The 21,850-nt window shown below is 38.0% G+C and overlaps 1 protein-coding gene across 2 annotated transcripts in view; it reads left to right on the top strand.

Moving 5' to 3' along the window:
- syne2b (spectrin repeat containing, nuclear envelope 2b) overlaps window positions 1-21,850 on the top strand; it is a 199,270-nt gene that overhangs the window by 6,773 nt on the left and 170,647 nt on the right. For both annotated transcript variants that reach the window (XM_042500732.2, XM_088087660.1), the window contains exons 2-13: window positions 1,613-1,739; window positions 10,108-10,169; window positions 13,878-13,973; window positions 14,064-14,141; window positions 14,411-14,503; window positions 15,133-15,335; window positions 15,718-15,917; window positions 17,363-17,463; window positions 18,468-18,557; window positions 20,401-20,514; window positions 20,631-20,768; window positions 21,439-21,603. In XM_042500732.2, coding sequence (XP_042356666.2) covers window positions 1,652-1,739; window positions 10,108-10,169; window positions 13,878-13,973; window positions 14,064-14,141; window positions 14,411-14,503; window positions 15,133-15,335; window positions 15,718-15,917; window positions 17,363-17,463; window positions 18,468-18,557; window positions 20,401-20,514; window positions 20,631-20,768; window positions 21,439-21,603 — 1,428 coding nt within the window. In that variant the 5' untranslated portion in view covers window positions 1,613-1,651. The remainder of the gene's footprint in view (window positions 1-1,612; window positions 1,740-10,107; window positions 10,170-13,877; window positions 13,974-14,063; window positions 14,142-14,410; window positions 14,504-15,132; window positions 15,336-15,717; window positions 15,918-17,362; window positions 17,464-18,467; window positions 18,558-20,400; window positions 20,515-20,630; window positions 20,769-21,438; window positions 21,604-21,850) is intronic.

Genomic DNA, 21,850 nt, shown 5'->3' with positions numbered 1-21,850 from the left:
AAAATGTACAAACAGTTATCATCGGCCTGTTTTCAGTGGTGTAGGTACAGAAGATTAAAAGCTGCCATGCCAGGAGATTTTCCTTGAACATTATAATGATAATCTCCACCCTACAGTTGAAATAAATGCATTGTGCATTGTCCCTGCAGTTTTCCCACAGAGTGACAGTGGAACTGTGGTGGGGAGTGGGGACAACCTCCTCTTCTTTAGCATCTTTCTAATGCCTGTGTGTCCATTTGTATCATTCTGTGTCCTCAGTTTAAAAATGAGTGGGGGTCCGTGAACGCAGCGCAGCAGTCAGACTTCTCCATGAGTTCCTTTTTTGCCTCTGCAGCAAATTGTTACACTCAGGGTGGATAATTGATCTATCGATCTGTTCACAGCTGATCAGATCACATGGATGGATGAGAGGAGCTGTTTGCAGATGTTTGTAAGTGAAAGCAAACTTTTAGACCAGAGCTTCTCAAACTTTGTGTTCAATGGTCCGAATCTGATTTCTGTTCAAGGCCAAAGGTCTGGAATAAAGGTGATACAATTACATTTAAGGCTTATTCACAGGCCAGGATTGCTGTAACAAGCTCCAAAGAGACTACATTCTACAAAACTAACAATTTATTGATAAGTATAAAACATTTTTTTCAAAGTAGAAAACACACACTTCATTACGTTGTATTATTACATTGCTAATACGAGGTGCTCTAAAGAACAAGCCCATCTCGAAAAATCTTTTTGTTGCTGCTGATGTTTTAGCTGTGGCGGCCCACCACAAATAAATTTATGTGTGGGAAACCCTGCCCTGTTAAATCGTCTTTAAAATAAAAGTAAAATGTGTTTAAATTTGTTCAGTTTGTCCATTAATCAGTTTTTATGATCTGACTGAAGCAGTTTTAAAGAACGTTCATAAAGTTATAGTTTTCATTGCTTTTAAATATCTACATCATACTAATCTGAGGCAGACACTTTATGTTGGATTAATAATCTACATTATGCAAAATAACCATGGGTGATACTGATTGCTTTGTTATTGCATGTTTCTACATCTTTTCTTGCTTCATTGCAACATTTTTCTACTGTATGCTGATCATGGAAGGTGCAATTTTTACTGTTCACTGGTTTCATGCATGTTTTTAAATGCAACATACCAGATAGTGCAGAGGTCATAAAAATCAGATTTTTCTTGTGCCTGCTGTTAATCAGAATTTGTCTGCAGGTGTTGTTCAAGTGCAGCTCATAAGTTATCATGCTGGTGTATCTATGCATGCACAGTATGGTCCCGTTTTTTCTATGCCATATGGATATGTTAGCAAAGTATGCTGTTGTAATTTTTGCAACTATGCCACCATTAGATTAGATGAGATTACAGGTGTGACAAATAAAGTGATTTAATACCAAGGATTATATCAAAAATATATATTAAAAGGATATATATATATATATGTATTCATACCCACAAGCTGAAATTCAGTTGATAGGTAGTAGATTATGTTTTAGACAGAAAGTTAGCTTTAACAGCCAGAAATTTCAACATAGTGTCGTCAAATCTTTAATGTTATGCTTCTCTTTTGAAGCTACACTGGACTGCACCAACACTGACTCACTCTCTTTCTTTCAGAGCGGTGCCATGCTGCCCGGAGGCTGTGGATGAGAAAGTATGTCGTCAGACTTCTACTACAGAGATGATCTGGTGGAGAGGGGGTCCCTTCCCCTGGACATCGACAACGTCCAATTGCTGCTGCAGGGTCAGTCTCTTTCCCCCTCTTGATCATTGTACAGTGCTTCTGGCTGTTTGTTAGTGGCCTTGGGTGAATTTATTGCGTTAAGATTTGTTTTTAGTTTTTATTTTTGTAGGTATTTAAAAGCCCTTGTGCTTTGAATAGTTTTTTAGGCCATTATACAGCAACTGTGAGACTTTTATAAATTGGTGATTTACTTCAACAAGCATTCAGGCTAAACTGAGTGAAGGCTCATTTTTTTCTGGTCTCTTCTCGCCCCAAGAGAAGTCTGAGGTCATGTTACTGCAAAAAGAAAGGCCCTGTATCTTGATTTCAGTGTTTTATCTTTGTTACTGTGGCAACAAAGTAACTATTAAGCCTTAGTTATGTGTTTCACTCAGGAGAGCAGTTTAATGACTCCGTCTCAGTATGCTGCCGGCCCTGTCCTGTTTCACTTTTGTCACTTTTCTGAGGTCATGCTTGGTTTAAGCTGTTGAAACTGAACCCCTGCTCTCAGAGACACATGAATCATATTGCAAAGAGCCATCCAGAGGGAGAGAGCAGGAGGGTGGAGGAGATAATAAACGCTTCTCGCTCATTAAATTGCTATCTCCCAGGGCGTTTCTGAATGTTTGAAGCGAAGTGATGCGCCAGGGTCGTCATCTGATCCTGTTTTCACTGCCTGTAAGACATAGTTACACTACTACTTCAACTGATGTGTTACTTTATCTGTACGATTTTCTGTTTGATCCCTAGTTTTATGAGACTTTTACCTTCAAAATGAGTCATCTACTAATAGTCTTATTACTCTGTGATAAATACTAAAACCGCTTAATCAATTGTGTCGACTGACAGAAAGTTTTGTTAATTGCCAAGCTATTTAAGACATTTTATCAAGCAAGATTTTAAATGTTTAGTATCATTGTAATTTAGCTCAGGACTGTTGGATAGTCACAACAAACTATTTGAGACATCACCTGAGTCTTGGAAATTTCAAACACCTTTTCCCCCTATTTTTTGACATCTAATAAACAAACCAATTATTTGAAAAAAAATAACAGGCATTTACTGATAATGCAAATTAGTTATTAGTTACAGCCCTCTTAATGATCACAAGCACTAAATTAATTGATTTACTGGAAAAATTATAATACCAGTCTTGCTCTACTTTGGTTCTTGACCACATATGGGCAAAACTGATAGCATTCCCATCAGCCTCAGCTGTACTTTTTGTGCAACTCAGCAAATGTTAGCATGCTAAACTAAGATGAAAGTACCTCTCTGATAATCTCCATTTTATTGTCACTGAAGGGTTTGTGTGCACCTGAGAGGTTGCGTTGTCTGCAGAAAAAGCTCCTGATGGGGTCTCCCTAGTGATGGTCTTAGAGGTTATTATCTTATTGTTTTGCATACATGGTCAGACCAATGGGCTCACAGTCTGTGTGAGATATGCACGCAGATTTTGACTCCTGCTTGATCTCCAGTGTGTTGTGTTTCAGCTCTGTGCAGTGACTTAAAGTGGGCTGTTAATTGAGACCTGTTTCATTGTTTAAGGTGATTTTCTGATGGCAAGACAAGGTTGCAGTTAAAGGGTAATTTGATTCTTTTTCAACATGGACCACATTTTCCTATGTTTTTGTGTCTAAGTGACTAATGGGAATAAGAATATGAAATATTGGTCTAGTATTAAGCCATTCACCTGCAGTCAGTAGTAATAAAACAGGCTGCAACCAGTCAGGGCATTTGTGCACCATCAGTGCATGTCTATTAAAAGTGAATGTATTTGCCACTGCCAGGCTCAGATTGCTATTCCAAATGTCTGACAACATTATAGATCCATACAATATAGGATCCAAATATAGATAACCTTTTTTGTTAACCTTTTTGTTTGTTTGTTATGTTTATGACAACTTTGAATGACTTGCATTTTACAATGATAAAATTACTTTTTATTTAAATTGAGTCTGGTGGGTTTGGAGATAGCAGGGCTGTTTCTGGTTAAGCAACAAAGGCCTTACTCTAAACAAAAACGAAAGTGTCTGACAACACTATCAAAAGGATCCTTTCGATATTGTTATCAGCTACTAGCAATAATAATCTTAGCCTGACAGTGACAAAAACAAGCCCTTATAGGGTCAATACACTGACAGCGCACACTTGTCCATTATTGTTACGGCCACTGCTGTCTGGAGGCATCTCACTCAATACTGGACCAATTTTAAAAAATGCTGTCTCCTTTATTCACCTAGCAAAATAATGAAAAATAATAAAGTTACCTTTTAACCTCTGAGGCTGACAGTGTGGACAGGTATTTCTACCCAGGAGGCCATAAATCTGACACTGCTTCATTGTACATGTGATTGTTGCACCAGGAATAGATGGCAGCACAGCCGCTAACACGAGCATCTTTTATTGACTCAACCTTTCTGTCTTTTTTTTTCAGTTCTATGTATTGTGTCTCTCTGTCCCCAGCCACCTCTTTCCTTATCCATTCTTACATCTCATATTTATCATGTGGATTGTTTCATGATGTTAACAACTCTCTGACCACCTTTCCCACATGTTCTTCATGTTCTGTTCTTTATCCCAGCTGGCTATCTCTCTGTCTGTCCACCCACCTCCGTTTTTTTTCTTCTCCTTCGTGTTTAGGTCCATTTTTGCACAGTTCTTCACATAACTATTTTAAGCACATGAGTCCTCACATCTCCTCTCCACATGTACAACACAGGGTTTGTTTGTTTTTTTGAAATGAAGGTCTTGTACATTTTTTCCCAGCTTTGTAATTTCCAGCTAGTGCAGTGTTCAGAATGGGTGATGTAATCTTAACGCCCCCATGACCATCTAGCTTGTAAATAAGAGAGGAGAAGTCTTGTTTATCTCTGTATAATTGAAGTGGTAATGCTGAAAGAATTCCAGTAAAGATAGCTCAGACTGTAAGTGAATGTTGGGTGTATTCAGTGTTAGTATCATCAGCAGGGTTAGGAATGATTCTTCTTTGCACTGTGATCACGTAATCTTTTTTTATTATGAGATGCTTTCAGACTAATTAACTGTGTCAAAACAGATTTGAGAAGGTTTGATAATGATGTGTTACGAGTCATGGCTACGCAGTGGCTCTTAAAGGGATCAGAGGTGATATTACCACCATTGTGGCTATTACTCCATCTTGAATATTTTTTAACAGAGACCAACTGACTCATCATTTTAGCCAATTATCTGCCGGATAGGAGGATTTACAAATGGTTATTATGAGTGGAGGTTGCACCTGATAGCGGCTGACGGCTGCACCTCAAATAGACAGAAAAATCGTGTTGAACTGAGTAAAAAGTAACTGATGAATGGGTACATCTCCAGAACATGCAGGCCCTTCTGCTGTGTTTTATTGCGTCTAAATGCATTGTGCTTCATTTTAACATATATCTACTTACAATTTTGGCTAGACCACAACAGCTGGTCCAGTGCTGTAGCGCCATAGTGCTAGAATAAGAGACCATGACTGAGTGGGTGCTGCCACTTCCATTTACAAATTAAAAGCCCTTGTTTCAAAATGAAAGCCCATTAGTGCTAATTTTGTTTTTTTGTTTTATGAATCATTGAGAAAGTATTTTGAGTATTTCAAAAATTCTCAAATTACATTTGAATTTTCTACCATTTATAAAATACCAAAAAGGTAATTGATATATGTAGGCTACATACACAAAATTGAGGTAATGTCAGTAGTTTGGATTATTTGGATTATTTCTGGAAAGACAAAAACAAAAAACAAATAAGTCCATATAGTTTCACAATATTGGGGAGAAGGCAGACATCTCTACAGCAGATATCTCCAGCGCTCTGCAACTCACACTAGAACAATCTAGACTGATAAATAGGTAAGAGAAAATGTGTATTTTGGGTTGAACTGTCCTTTTTAACAGCAAGTGAAAATAGAAACATATCAGAATACAGATGACTTGAACAGAAAGTGAAATTTATGATCAGCAGTTGTTGACACAGCTTCCACACACTTTACCACCTCAAAGTGGCATCACGCTCATTCAGCATCGCTCATTTTTCAGTCCAGTCATTAGTCTAGGTGGTCACCCATTGTGCAGATTTTTTTTAAACTTGTTTTTATACATTAGATAAGATATTTCAATTCACTGCATTTGACATTTGCATTTGACCCACATTTCCCATGTTATGCAGAATAAATTACCCAGGAGGCTGCAGGCTGTTGCAGGTCTTGTTTCAGCAGGCCTGGGAGTCTGGGAGTCAGATTGAAAAGAGGCGGAGCCCAGCTGATCTCACCTGCTTCACTGCAGGCTGGAAATGTTATGTAGACTGTTAGCTGGTTAGACAGGAATTATTCTAAAACTATCTTCATAAGTGTTTTCACATCGCATCTCTTCACTTGAAATCATGGATCTGCAGTGTTCAGAGTCAGTGTGGTAAACTGTGTGTTTATGAGATAGTCACGTTTAGATTCATGTGCATCAGAGTTTGCTGAGCTGGAGGCATTCCCCGCTGAATCAGCATGAGTGGTCCTATCAGGGGTGAGTTTTTTATTTTTCTCTTTGGTGGTGACAAAACTAACTGTAGAACTTTGTGTGAAAGCGCAATACTATAATGGGTATCATGGTCAGCATGTGGAGACTGTGTACAATAGGTGGACCTCTGTAGTAGATCCATAGTGCAGCTATACACAAAAAGTACATGCTGAAAGTTTCAACATTTGTTGATAAAATGCAAGATCAATCTAGAATGGAGAGATTTTAGCTCCTCATACGTTTGGATACTTTTGAAAATAAGTACTGCTCAAAACCATAATGCACTATTTAGCAGTGTTCACTTTTTATCAGCAAATAAATCAAAGGTCAGATACGGGCTTCTTTTTCTGTTGATATTTAGTTTGTTCTTAGGGCCAGGATAGGTTTTGGATGTGATAGGAAGAAAATATTTTTCCTACCAAGTCAAGCATACATCCACCGCTTTAGTCAACCATATAAGTCTAGGAAATACACCGGTATGATCACTTGTGGGCATGCGCTTTGTAACGCAGCACCTCCTCTTACAAAAGAGAGAAAAAAATATTGTTTTCAACTTTGAATAGGTTTGCTTCAAAAAGCCAGTGTTGTACACTAGTTAGAATAAAAGTTACACAAAACAAACACAAAGTGAGAGCTTGGCTTCTGTCCAGTGGCTGTACCTTTCATCAGTTATGTGTAAAACAAGAGAGCATCACCCTGAAGGCAGAGCTCTGCTGTGACATTTAAAAGGAGAAAATAAATGTCTGCCTTACAAGAATTATAGACATGATTATCTGTGGGAAAATGAGTGTCAGCCACCAGTCAGATGCCTTTATGACTGTAACTGCTTCATTTGTTGCTTAACTAGACACAAATTTTGGAGTGGTCCTGTTTTGAGAGCAATTGGAGGCTTTGATACCACTAATATACTACTATTTTGTATTTATACTTATTAATCACCTGTTTCAGCATAAATGCCCGACAGCCCGCTCCAGCGCACGGATGTGTCCGACAGCCAGCTCCAGCATGAAAATGTGTGACACCCCACTTCTTAAAGATTGTTCAGGATTAGTACATGGTGCTTTAGATTGATGGAGTTCTAATTTTGCACTGTATTCTGCCAGGGAATTAGCAATAAATGATATCCTCAAAATGAAGTTAAAAAAAAATCCATAATCCCATATTTTATATTAAGTCCAACAATTACGGTTAGTATCTGGTTACTGTAACACCTAAATTGCAAATGATGACCATAAATTAGAATTTTACATTCATAACATGATGTTTAATTTCTGTAGAGATGGATGTAGTACTTTCCAAGATTTTGTCACTTCTGTAAATGTCATTATTTGTGTTTCTAATGAATTCTGTTATTAAAATAGCAGGGATTAATTTGAAGAGCTTATACAGCTACTAAAATGGTAGCACCCTGGAAGCGACTTGAAGGTGCTGTGGTGACTGAATGGGTTTGTTTAAAATAATTCTTTTGGCCCACTCTCAAGTGTGTCACTGCTCTCCAGTTTCTTCATCCTCTTGTCTTGCCAAACAGGAACTCTGAAAAGCTGTAGGTTGCTCATTTTTTGCGGGGTTGAAGATTAATGATCAGCTGTGATGCTCTTCAGATATTAAACGGCTCAGAGGGTCATGTTGCTCCCAAAAATGTGTTTGATGATACCAGATTAATTATAATATGTCCAAGTCATCATGGGGGCTCCCTATGATTAAGATTAGACTGCGAGTGAACTGAAGCCAAAGTTGGCCTGCTGTTAAATGTATTAAAGCAGAAAATAGTCCGTAAACTGTCTGTTAATGCATCTCATTGGACTGGACAGTTGAATTGCAGCATGAACGAGAAAGGACTATTAGCCTTTAGCCTCTATAGAAAACAAACTGGTGTCACAAAACTGGAAGTTTGGAAAAGCTCTGACTGAGATGTTCATTGAGTCGGGAAGTTGATTGTGGACAATGGAGAATGAGGACTGGGTTATATGTGAGACTCTTCATTCTGTCAGTGACCTGAATGACTTCATTGAGCTTTACAATGGTGAGTGGTGAACAATTGACTGACCAAATCTGTCGTTACTTGCTCTGGTCTTTATATTATTTGAATGCTGAAACCTGTCTGTAGCACCCTGCAGATTATTTTAATAATTCTTACTTATGCATATACTGAATGTCATATAGTAGTGATTATTTTTCAAAATGCATTTATCATACAAGAAGAGCCCAATTTGCATGGTTTGATTGACCCATTTTAATTATATAAATTATATATTCAATGCATGCAAGTATGTCAGTAGAAATATTTGTATGTTATGTCTTATTATGCTTTCCCACACATACATTTATATGTGGTGGCCTTTGGCGAATTCAGCATTTGCAGCAACATATAGATTATTTTATTTTTGGAACTGGAACGTTCATATGGAGCGCTGCTGAAATAAATGTATTATAGATATTCAGAGCACCAAACTCCCAGAGCACACAGAGTACTCAGGGTTCAGATGGAGCTGTAGAACAGCAGGTGCAGTGAAAGTGAATCTTTCAGCACTCTCATTTCAGTATTGTCCATCATTTTTCCGAAACTACTTAAGAACATTGCATATCGTGATCCAGCGTTGGCTCCAAAAGTTTGACTTTATTTGCCTTTGCAGCAGCTGCTCCTCTTATCCATCGAACTGATCTGATCAGCTGTGATCAATCCAACCACAAACTGATCAACTGATCAATTCTCCACCTTTTGACTCAAACTCAAAAAAAACAGCACCTGAGGAAAAAAATAAAAACAACTCATGAAGAGTTACACCTGTGCTGCCTTCACGGGTGCATGGAAACCTCCAATTTTAGAGAGGTGACACAGAATAATCAAAAACGGACAAAAAAACAAAACAAAACCTTGAAAGCTGCTACAACACAAATATTGGATTTTCATGGTGACAGTGGCTTTATTCCAATAAATGCACTTATGTGCTTCCCCAGGTCAAATTGCACTCCAGCTATACTTCAAGTCTACTTCAAAACCTTTAAAATTATTGCAGTTGTGACAGGACCCTTTTTTTCTCTTTCAAATTTGTTTGAAAGTACTGTTAAGCCAAACCTTGTGTTGGATACATAGTAATATGTTTCAAATAAAGATGACTTTCTTGCAGCTTTGTGTATGCTGAAATATTTTCGGTGGCTTTCATTATGACACTTAGGCTCTCAGCTTGTTCAGGCAACACAGGCCAAATACCTCTGGTTTTCAAACTGATTGGCCAAATCACTGGGTGTTAGCTACAATAACAACCTGCTTTTATTAAAACAAAGTTTTTATAAGTTCACAATAGGTGTACAAACTCAGTCACAGTTTAAATGAATTGCACACTAACCTTGTGAGGACTATGATGGTTTTGTGATTTTATAGAACAAATGGAAACTACTTTGAGGCCTTTAGGTGACAGTTGCATGTTACACAAACATTGTATGATGCAGTGTGCTTTGATTTTTGGTTCTGCTGATTCTTCCACAACTATCCTGGAAGCTCAGTTTGGCTTGTCAATTTTTGTACCAGCCTCTTATGCAAGTTTGGGTTCGGTAGTTCATATTCTGAAATGATCATTTCTGTCATCTGGAGAGGAAAGTGCTGTTTAATCGACTTGTGTCCATGGTGCCTGCAGTGAACTGCTCTCTGAGCCAATGAGATATACAGCCGCACACACACTGTTGCTAATAATATTAGCAATCTAGGATATTGAGACTACTCCACAACGTTGCACTCAATATAAATAGTTCTTATATGGCATCATGACCTTAATGTCTACGCTTTAAATTTGCACCTCTTGATTGATTTACTGCTTTGATGTGATGATATGAATTGAACTTGACAATGTATGTTTCTTCTTCAACAGTGGAACAAGAACAGATCCAGAAGAAGACCTTCACCAACTGGGTCAACGCCCAGCTGGCAAAGGTGAGCCATGTCTCTGAACTCTGTCCTGTCTCAAAGCTTTATAAAGTATTAACATCCTCTCAATATTTTTATTTGTAAGGCCCTTTATATTAGCAGCTTTGGACTGTTTAATCTGTAGTGTGCTTTATGTAACAGCATACAGTATGTTTTAGCTGCATGCTCCTCATTGCTACTGAAATGACCAAGCTTGCACTGAGAGATTTATCCAGTCATTGTATTGTAATTTATACACAATAATTCTTACTCCATAAACTAAGTTGATGCAGCGTAATGACAATATGCAGATGAACCAAGAACGTGTGAGGGTATGAGTTAAGGGATCACAGGTTATATTCATGTGCAAATACTGTATATTCCCTTAATATAAAAATAAGTTCTGTCATTATTTGCCTCTCACCATAAACATGTTTTTATAACCAGTGAATCACACATTACACATCTTTTCTTGTGTATGTACATACAGCAATGCAACATTCAGCAATGTTATCATTATTATAAATAATTTAATTCAAAATGCTTTTGTATATTATATGCAAAATAGGTTGCAATGTAATAATTCTTGCAGGAAAATCAGGTCATAAAGATATCACATTTGTGCACAAAAAATAAAAAAATCCCTAAAATTTGCAGCTTTTTTTGTAAAACTGATATCTTTTATCTATTTGATTATTATTTCTAATGGTTGTCACGCCCAGACTTTACAGCGATGGCAGCAGTGATTTTTGTTTGGCAAAGGCATCATCATGACAGGCGTGTCTCTGCACCTCATCAGTCAGGACCTGTAGCTTGCAGTCTGAACGTCATTTTTTTCTTTTCTCTTTGCCATTGTTCTGCCTACAATGTTCTTGGCACAAAGGCAACATTCATACTTTGCAACATGGATAATTGCAAACAGACGCAAAAAAGGGCATATTGCAGTCATCTGCAAAACTTAATGGTGCGTGTGTTAACTGTAACATCGTCAGCGCAATAATTTACTTGAATCGCATCAGACAGCGGAGGCACATAGTGCTTGCCAGTGATGCATATATCATGGTGCTGTCAGTTGCAGAAATGCATTCTTTGTGAATTTGCCTGTCACTGTACATCTTGGGGATAAAAATCACAATAGCACATTTGATTTTATATTTGATACCTCTAAAATACTTACCATCTAGTCTAAGGATGCCATCCACTGTGTTGTGTCAGCTGACAATATTAAATTCCCCTGAAAGACCTCAAGGAGCAAAACAAGCAACTCCATGAGCCATGGTGACGTGCAATATCAAACTTTATAAAACACAACCACATCCTACTTTTTATTACCATTAGAGGGATTTTCAAAATCAGAATTTTTTTTTGATAGGCGAGGGTGGAATTGAACCTACGGCCACTGCAGCAAGGACATAGCCTTTGTATGCCCGCTTTACCAGGTGAACTAGTGGGCGCCCCCTGAATTTGCTCATAGGACACAACACAATAGGTCACTGTCTTTCTCTCAAACTACCTCCTACCATGAGTCAGCAGCAGATCGTCAGCTCTCATGTTGGAGGTCAACTGTGAGTGTGACAGTGGAGGACGTGGGGGTGGAGTTGGGGAACTGCGCAAACATAAATATAGCGTTGAGGAGCAAGGTTCACGGCACATAGACAGACAGCAACAGACGGCAACCACCCTCACATCCCCTCCCCTTCCTTCCACCACCACCCACCAAACACACACCCTCGATCCACCCACTGGTCGTCCAGCCAGCTCTGAGCTCGGTGCTGGACTTCGTGGGGACTCAGCTAAACAACTGAATGGTGGAGATAATTGGTAATCTTAATAACAGCTCACATTACAACAGTGCCCTCTGTCACGTGTGGATAGTTTTCTTTCCATAATGCGCTAAGTATCTGACATTCAACGGGCCGCCTTAGTAACCAATGGTTATTTATATGGTGTAAGAAACCTGATAATAAGTTCTTCAGGAAGGTGTTTGTTTTTCTCCACAGACCAAATGACTATTGTTTATGCCATTTTAGGCTTATCTGGGACTTTTAAGGTGTGTGCAAGGAGAGAACTTGTTTGTTTTCATATTCTGCATTCTCATATATCCTCCCAATTGTCACTTTCAGAGGTCAGTTAAGGTAATTGACATATAGGTTCCCAGTAGAGATGATTTGTTGTTAAAATACTCTAATAAATAGGAGGGAGAAATAAGATGTATGTTGCTGTTATGGATTGTTTTTAATGGAAAAATTGCTGTTAATAAAATGCTGAATATCATGAAGTACAAGAAAATACAAGTACAAGAAAGTTAGCTGAAAACTAGTAAAATAAATAAATAAATACAAAGAAAAAGAAAGTTAAAAACAAACAAACAAAGATGTGACCTGGAAAATGTGTTTAAGATGATTTTAAGAACATAATTCTGTTACATAATTTTACATATTTAATTATAATCATTAAATACATAGTTTTTTCCCTACCTTTTTTTCCAACTAGACATTTTTCCATAGCTTCTAAAAAATAATTGTTGCTCATTGCTCATTCTGCCATGTTTTTGAAAGAAATCGCACCATTTGCTTGAGGTTCAAAGGTTTAAATACTTAAAAAGGTAAATACATGGGGCTCCTGTTGGTCAGTGGTTGGAGCGGCGCCCCGTATGCAGGGGCTGTGTCCTCGCTGCAATGGCTGCGGGTTGGAGTCCGGCCTCGCCCTTGGCCGCATGTCTCCCCCTCTCTCTCTCCCCCTTTCACGCTCACGCTGTCCTGTTAATTAAAGGCAATAAAAGCCAAAAAAAAAATCTTAAAAAAAGGTAAATATGTAAAAGCTGTCTGAATGCAGCACAAGAAAAGTTATGCCGCTCCATGTTTCAAATAGTTAAAGACTACTTTTTACTGCAACTGCTACACAAAGCATTTCCCAATTAATAATAAAAATTAAGATCGTATAAAACGTGTGTCATCACAAAAACTTAATGAATGTATTAAAAGGGTTCGTGTAGTGTCAACAGACATATATACAAGGGAATCTTGTCCTTAGCCAGCTTCAGGCAGAGACACAGAGTGTTGTTGAGACAGACAATGGGGCTGTGTTAATAAGTGCTTCCTGATTGGTTCAGAATTGGTGCAGAGTGATTTTATCATACTACTGCAGTCACCTTTTATAACGAGTATGTGCATTGCTTGCCATCATTAATTGTTGCATGACAGATTAAAACGTTGATTTGTGACCCTTCAGATGCAACTTGTAAAAGTACAATGTCCATCTTTATCTGCAGTAGATTTTCCATGTCCAAAATCTCAGCTTCTCAGAAACTATCAAACAGCCTTGTTTTGAGCTTGGCCACCATGCACTCTGAAGCTTAACGGATTTTAATTGGAAGTCACAAGGAGGAAGTTATCCTTTAGCTAAAGCCAAATAAACAAAAAGATCAAAAATTGTATGACTCTCAGATTTCGATCTTATACAGATTTCCATAAAGTAAGATTGTGTTGCAGTGAAATGTCATCAATTTTGATACATAATTTAATAAGTGTGATAACAAGACTTTCAAGTATTTTGAGTTGAATGTTTTCCAAATTCTTGAACTTAGATGCTCTGAATTGATTGATTGTAACTAAATCTTTCTATGTACTAATTTTATTTTAATAAAATGGACTTTGCTGCCTCTGTGAGGCTCTCAGTGTTTTATAGCTGCACATGTAAACATAAATAAAACAATATGTGTGTGTGTTGTGACAGCGGAGGCCGCCATGTATGGTTGTGGATCTGTTCAATGATTTCCGTGATGGCTCCAAACTATTGGACCTGCTGGAGGTGATGAGCGGCCAGCGCCTCGTAAGTCCCCTCTAAGTTTAACATGCTTTCCAACAGACAGCTGACAGCTTTAATAAACCCGCTGACTGACTCTCTGGTTGTGTTTTGCAGAGTCGTGAGAGAGGCAGGGGGACGTTTCAGCACAGGAGCAACATTGAGAAAGCCCTTTCCTTTCTGAAGACAAAATCGGTAAATGACGCACTAAAATAACCCTCTGTCAGCCAAATGAAATGAAACATATAGTGAGAACTTTACTGTTGATTTTGACCAGATTTTGCCAGTGAAGTTATATTTACAGATCAAAATCCCAGAATGCATTAACTGATGCACCATCTGTCTAATTTTAGTGGGCACTGTTTACAGGGAACAATGAGATTATTCACTTTCCTCAATTTTTTTTCCCCACCTTGATTATGCATCAGTTGGGCAGTTTTAAAAATGTCTTGTTTTCTCCCCAGATCAAGCTAGTCAACATAAACATTCCTGACATTATTGATGGTAGACCATCCATCATCCTCGGCCTCATATGGACAATCATTCTGCAGTACCATGTAAGTTAAACATGATTATTTTTTACATATTTTTTGCTGTCTTCTTATTTCATTATTATTTCAGATTTTCTTGTTGGTTCTCCACTTTGATCATTTTGTTTTCTTCCTTAAGTCACCAAGATAAAACATCGTGTTATAAAAACCCAGTTTCTCTAGAATTTAGAGCAGTTTTTTTCTTATTTTCTGAACTTTTATATTTTTAATAATTTATTTTATATTATTATTATATATTTGCTTATTTTTATTTTATTTTTATTTATTTTATTTGGTATTATAATTAGATTTGAGTAGATTTCCTCAGGTGGTTCAGGCAACCAAAATTTAGACCAAATTAGTGGAGTTAAGGAACCAATTGTAAGGCTAAAATTAAGCACATTTATTTAAGCTTAATGATATAAAATTATGCTTTCTGTAAGCCAGAGTTTATAAGATTCTAATATAATATGTTATAATATGTTCATTTTTTTTCCTTTGCATTAGAAATAGTTTCCCTTCCTTTCTTTTATCTTGCTCATCCAGTTGTGGAGTTTTTTTCTGATGTTTTACACCCTTTTAGCTCAGTGGCTCAAGTTTCTAAATACAATTTTGTTAAATGTTAAACAGAAACTGTGTGTTGGTGGTTTCCTTAGATCGAGGAGCTGGCCAGCGGCCTTTCGTTCGATTCCCGTCAGTCCTCCATGGAGTCTTTGGCCAGTCTGGACTCCCGCTCCACGCTGTCGAGCCGTTCAGCCGGCAGCAGTCCTGTTCCTCCCAGAGGCTCGCCGCTGCACAACCGATTTAGGGTTTCTGCCAAGAAGGCCCTGATGCTGTGGGTCCGGGAACAGTGCCACAAGTAAGCATCAAATCAACTGAATTGTATTCACTCTTTAAAACCTGGAACATAATTTTCTTGCTTTCAGACATCTGTCACAATTATTTAAACCTTTGAACTTGAGCCAAGTAAAGCAATTTCTTTCAAAAACATAGGAAAAAGACAATGAGCAACTTGTTGAGAAATGTTCAATAAACTGTAAGAAATTTGTAGATCTGGAAAAAACAATTTAAGAAGCTATATGGAAAGTTGTCCATGGAAAAAAGAAAAAAAGCTATAGTAAATTAATAAAAAAACAAATCAAATATCAAAACAGACCCTCCAGCAGGCAGCAGCAAGTGCTAATAAGTGCAACATGAATGTTCTGTATTGTAATAGAAGTAAAATGACTTGTCTCCCTTAGAGCTGGCTGTACAATAAATGTGAAAGACTTCAAAGCGAGCTGGAGGAGTGGAGTGGCCTTCCTGGCGATCCAGTACGCTCTGCGGCCAGACTTGGTGGACCTGTCCAAAGCCAGAACCAGAAGCAACAAGCAGAACCTGGAGGAGGCCTTCAGCATCGCAGAGAGAGAGCTGAGGATCCCCAGACTGCTGGACCCTGATGGTTAGTAATTCATCTTTACTACACTCAGGAAATATCATCGCGATATTTTAAATTTTATAGGAGAGTGTTGCTTGTTAAACACTTTGCACAATAGAACAAAATGCATCGTCTTCGTAGTGTATATGTTGTTTTCACAGAACAACTTAAACTTCATTAATACAATGACGTCAGAACAATGACCATCTGAGGAGTGTGTGAATGCACCTCCGGCCCGTAGCTGGAGGAGGTCTCAACTTGAGTCCGATTTAATCAATCCTCGCTCATTCATTCAGTGATATTGCTGCACTTTTTGCAGATGTTCCACTTTGAGAAAATAGTTTATTCAGTCTCATTCAGTTGGTGTAGCTGCCAGGCTGTCTGGACTCAACTCTGATTTGGTTTTAGTTTACTCATTGTAGCATGAGCAGTAGCAGTACCCTACGATAACAGTGAGTTGGAAAGTAAGGAGTACTCAGTACTCAGACTTTTAACAGACTTACGTGGTGCAAATAAAAATGAAAAGAGCCCTTCAAAAAGATTTGTACGTGCCAAGAGGTCAATGTTTTCAAAATTATTTTTTAGTAAAAAAACAAAAGCTGAGACTGAAAAAGAAAATGTTTTTGCACAAACAAGTACTCTGGAGGTTGAATACATATTTATATATTTTCTCAAACTGGCAAACATTTGTGAAATACAGTTCAGTTTCATCATTGTCGTCAGTCTTTTCCAATTTCCTTTATTTGAGATAATCAACAAAAAAGATTCTTAGTCCATTTCCAACCTGCCGAGTGCAGGAGATAACAACAGGCTTTCTTTGCTTTTTATTCATTTATTTTTTATTTTTTTAATTCCTTTGCAATTCATCAAGTTGATGCCAATTCAGAAACATTTTGAATTTCACAACAATGACTCACAGGAATTAGCCATGTGTCACTTTATTGATTGATTGATTTATGATTCATTGACTTGATACAATGCATGTCGTTTTTCTAAAGAAAACTCTTTTTGTGTTTTGTTTACTCTGTGGCTCATCCCTCCAGGCCTTTCGCCTTTCGGTGTGCTACAAGCACTCTTTTCCAAATATGACTCATCTGATTTGTCACTGACATACTTGTGTAGCACTAATTGAAGTGGTGCCATGTGAATCTTTGTGAATGTGTGTGTAGCTGAGTGCTGTGACTGAGCCATGCCCAGTGAGCCTGAGGGCGAGTGGGATGGCGATCTGACAGTCTGCTGACTCGCTTGCCATTTGTTTGCTTCAGTCTCACATAAAACCCTCAGTCGTTTCCTTCTGCTTGTTAGTGAGTTCGCAGTACTTTTATAAGACGGATGTTTTAAAGAGGGGAAGCTCCATTGTTCAGATTCCAGTATTAAACTCCACCTGCTTCAGGAGCTTGCTCATGTGTTAGTCTAAACTTCTGACGGTAGTGTGAGAGTGATCATGGAGGAATGTGATGTGGATGCAGATGTGGACGTCCGGGAACCTGATGAGAAGTCCATCATGACCTATGTGGCTCAGTTCCTGCAGTACTCCAAAGACCTGCCGGTGCAAGAGGAAGAAATGCAGGTCTGTATCACTGAATTGTTTTCCAGATAAACATCACGCAACATTTTACACTACGGCAGTGTTTGCAGAGAAGTTTTAAAGTCGGTGTAGCTCGTAGTTCAGCCAGTTCTGGTAGAGTTTAGGATGTTTTCAGCTGTCATACTGCTGCAGTCTGGTGCCAACAATTAGGGTGCAGCTGAGTATTGTTTAATTCGGTCCTGCAACATGCAACCTAGATATCCAAAAAAAATAAATAAAATAAATAATTATGTTTAACTAGATATTGCACATGTTTAACCTAGATATCTTTATGCTTTTGACCTACAAATCGCATAATCAGTGCATCGATGTCTCTTTGTCTTCTTCTGCTTCAATTTTTATGTTTACAAGACCCTGACTGATGATTCTGCCTGAATCAATATTGAAGCATAAATATGGATATATATATACTGCATGTTTTCATAATCATGCACATGTTGAGCAGGAATCTTTTAAATTTGGTCATTGAAGACTTGTTCTATATATATAAACCAGAGGAAGGGAATGTCCCACTAGAATAATAAATGCATTGTTCTTAACAGAGTCTACGCCACCTTCTGCGCAGCTTCTGTCAACTCTTGTGCTTCAAACTGTCTTGTAAACAACTCGAGTCTGCTATGTAATGTAGGCAATGTCATGCTTGTTACCTCAGGTGCATTTTTTCTACCATTCCTTTTCTGCATTTTTAGATACAGATATACGTGGGAGAAATTCCAAATAAATGATTTTTGACTTGAATGTTTTTGTAAGTTGCAATGAAACAAATCACAGCTTGCAGAGAACATTTAGTTTGTTAACTGTAGTATTTTAGCTCCATCCATCTGGTATTAAATTCATCGTGAGTATTCAGTTACTTCTGCTGCTGTATTTTCTCAATAACCTTTCCTTTTTTCTTTGGGATTTCTCTATTTTCTCTCTTGGCATCCTTTTTTTTACTGCTTCTTCCCATCACCTCCTCTCTTTTTCCTTCCTTTTTTTCCTCCTAGACACAGTACCTGAATCTTCCTAAAAGTCCCTCTCCTGTCGACCTTCCTGTTCACTACACTCCTGCTATTTCTGCTTCACCTCTGCGACAGGTACACCTCATGTCACCATCCACCTCTCTTTTATTTCTTTCCTTTCATCCACCTGCTTACCGATTGCAGTGCCTTGCAGTAGCTTCAGTGACACTTTTAATTATGATTAATATCTGTGTAAATCTCTCTATGAAATCACAAGGGTTTTATGTGATTTGCAGTTTTTAGGTGGTCAGATAATACAATAACTAAAAGTATAACTAAAGTATAACTAAAAGATTAGCCAACAAAAAAAACTAGAGCGCTGCATAAAAACCTGCCTGAATCTAGTGCATCTCCATCAGTGCCACACCCTCGTCACTGCCTTATGGTTTTCATAGAACTGATGTTTTTCTTCGTTCATGCAGTGTGTTTGGAAACCCTCTGGCTCGCTGATTTGCAATTGTAAGCCTCTTTACTGCCGTGTCACACGACGTAAATCAGCCATATCAAGCGCTTGTAGCACCCGCAAATAACTTTAAATTTTACTGCTGACGATTATGTCTTGCAAAGACACGCCAGGAAAGTTGTTTATTGGGACGGCACGGCAGCTTCTCAAATGGAAAAGTCATTCTCTATGAGTGAAGATTACCTTCAAATCATATGGTGGTTAAAAGCAGGACTGATCATGCAGAATGAAACTAGTTTGCCCTGTTCTCTGGGAAGGAGTCCAAAGCCACAGCGAGGGTGTGTAACTCTGCCTCCCATGAGATGAATAAAACACTCACGGGTGACACTGCCGTGCAGATTCTCCTTCCTTCCACTGAAATTCTTGCTGGTGTTGCCTGCCACAGGACTCATGACAGATGATTCACAGTGGACACAACACCTGTAGGCTCTGGTTTCTCACAAGATTAGCATGTTTGGATGTGGATACTGTAGACATTTAGGTTTTTAATCTACTTTGTATGTTGTTACTTTACCCTCTAAGATGTTCACTTTGGAATTTGCGACTAATCCTGCAATGATTATGCAAAATACACTACAGGGTGGAGGGCACAGAGACTGAGAAATGTTCTGCGAAAAGAGGAGTGTGTTCAAATTTGAGAAACACATTTGAAAATGCAGTAAATTAAATTTAATATAGTGAAAAAATACAGTGCACAAAATTTTGATAATAAACCTTAATGCTACTACATACTGAATTCTTTATACATTATACATACCGTAGACAGTGAATTAAAAAATATCTAACATTATGGCCTCAGACATCTCCATTTAGAGCAGGATAGGAGATGGCTGTTCTACATGTTTCCATGATCTTACAAGTCCAAAAAAACAACAACTTTGTTGCCAAATCATACATCTGTACGGGCTTGGTACTCTGCTCTGCACAGGCTTGCTTGAAGCACAGACATTTTGGCACAGGAGCTGCCATTATGTTTTGTGTAAAGTATCTCATGACTGCTGTTGGTGCCTTGTGGGAAAGCTTTTTGATTCAATCTTTTGATTTATTGCCTGGTAAATAGAAACTTGTTTACAAAATTCTGACACACTTGTCTTTGAGCACTAGACAGAGGAGAATAGCTCTTTCTCTGCAGACACTGTTTCGTCCTTTAACTTTATAGTTGCTTCCTGTTATGGCTTCCATAACTTACATTTTCTTCCGCAAATAGAGGATGTAAATAAAAAAAGCTCAGATACATATATGTGCAAAGCCTTGTTTAGGTATTAAATTGCAATATTTGCTCTTACCTGTCATAGATGTGAAAATAACTAAATAAGGTCACTATTAGCACCCTTGCAGTTTCTTCATTTGACCTGTGAAATTAGACAATGTTTAGTTTTTTTCTTCCTTCTGTTCTTTGACCTCAGTGTGCAGAAATTAAGATCAAGTTTTTTTTTCTTTTGTCCACGTCGCCAGGCAACACCTGATCGAAAGGCACAGGAAGTGACCTGCTGGCTGGTTCAGGCCTACGACGAGCTGCTGGAGGGATGGGACTCCACGGAGGGCGAGAGCTACTCAGAGAGATACCATGTGTGTTTCCAGCTAGTTACTATCAACATACCATAAGTCAAAAATTGTTTTGGTATCACTGTATAATTGTCAGAGAGGCTTTAGTGGAACTAAAGATGACATTTTCCACCCCTCAGGTGTTTCAGACCTTTCTGGTATCCTTTAATGAGCAGCGGCGTCCCATCATGCCATTGTTGACAGCAATGAAACGAACCCCGAAATTGAGTGATGAGCAGCGAGCTCTTAGAGACGCGTGGGACACCCTCACCGAAAAGGTCAGTTTCAATCAAATCTTTTGTCTCATCCAAACCTTAAAAAACTGTAAAGCTTGTTTGATATTGTTACATTTCAACCATGTTAATGTTTTTTGAGTTCGGTTACTTTTATTTGTTTTTAGTTAGGTTAGGAGTTAGCTCCTCCAGAATATTGAATGTTTCAAATATATACATGTATGTGAATATATATGTGTGTGTGTGTGTGTGTATGTGTATGTGTGTGTGTGTGTATATATATGTATTTATATGTATTTGTCTTGAAAATGTACATATAAACATACTATTTGTTTTAAGTTTATTTTAACTTTTTAAATGTGGTTTAGTTTGGTTTTGGTAATTTTTTGGAGTTTTTTGTAAAAGAAAAAAGAAAAAAAGAAATACAATCGATTCAGATTGTACAAATCTATATCTATATATCCATCTTATCTATATTTATAGAAATGTATTACTTTATTTTCATTTACTTCTATTTTATGTGCCTTTTTCTATTTACTTTTGCTGTTTTTCTTAAATGGAGCCTCCCAACAAAAGTATTTTACAAGATAATACTTGTATAGCTGCAGTTACAATAAACATCTGGAATTTTCATTTTGAATATTAAAACAGAACACTATACACTTAGTTTACATGTCATAAAATTGGGCTTCCTTGTCTCTGTTTTTTCATTTAGCTACGTGAATACAAAGTGGAGTTAGATTTGAGTGTCCCGGCTCCCTTGGACACGGTGGCTCGCTGGCTGCTGAAAACTGAGAAGGCTCTGGCTGAGGAGGAGGGCGACCCGCAGGACCATGGCCGAGCCGCTGACGATGCCAGGGAGAAACAGGAGCTCCTCAAAGTATATATTTACCACATCCCACCTCTAAACTATACAGCTATAGGAAGTAAAGTAAATAATAAGACTGACTTAGGAAACCCAGGTTCCTCAGGCAGTTTTTTTTTTCACATTTAAGATAGAAATAATTTCTGCAGTAAAGCCCCTTTATTCTGAGTGTTCAGTTTTTAATTCACTTCAGGAAAGGTTGGCAAACAGAATACAAAAATCCATACAAACTAGTATACAAGACAGTTCCTTGAATACATTT

This window comes from Plectropomus leopardus, chromosome 14, assembly GCF_026936395.1.
Source record: "Plectropomus leopardus strain MGB_pleo_1.0 chromosome 14, ASM2693639v1, whole genome shotgun sequence".
In the NCBI taxonomy this organism is placed as follows: Eukaryota; Metazoa; Chordata; class Actinopteri; order Perciformes; family Serranidae; genus Plectropomus; species Plectropomus leopardus.
Note: the sequence above shows the minus strand (reverse complement) of the source record. Positions and strands in the feature narration are given on the sequence as shown.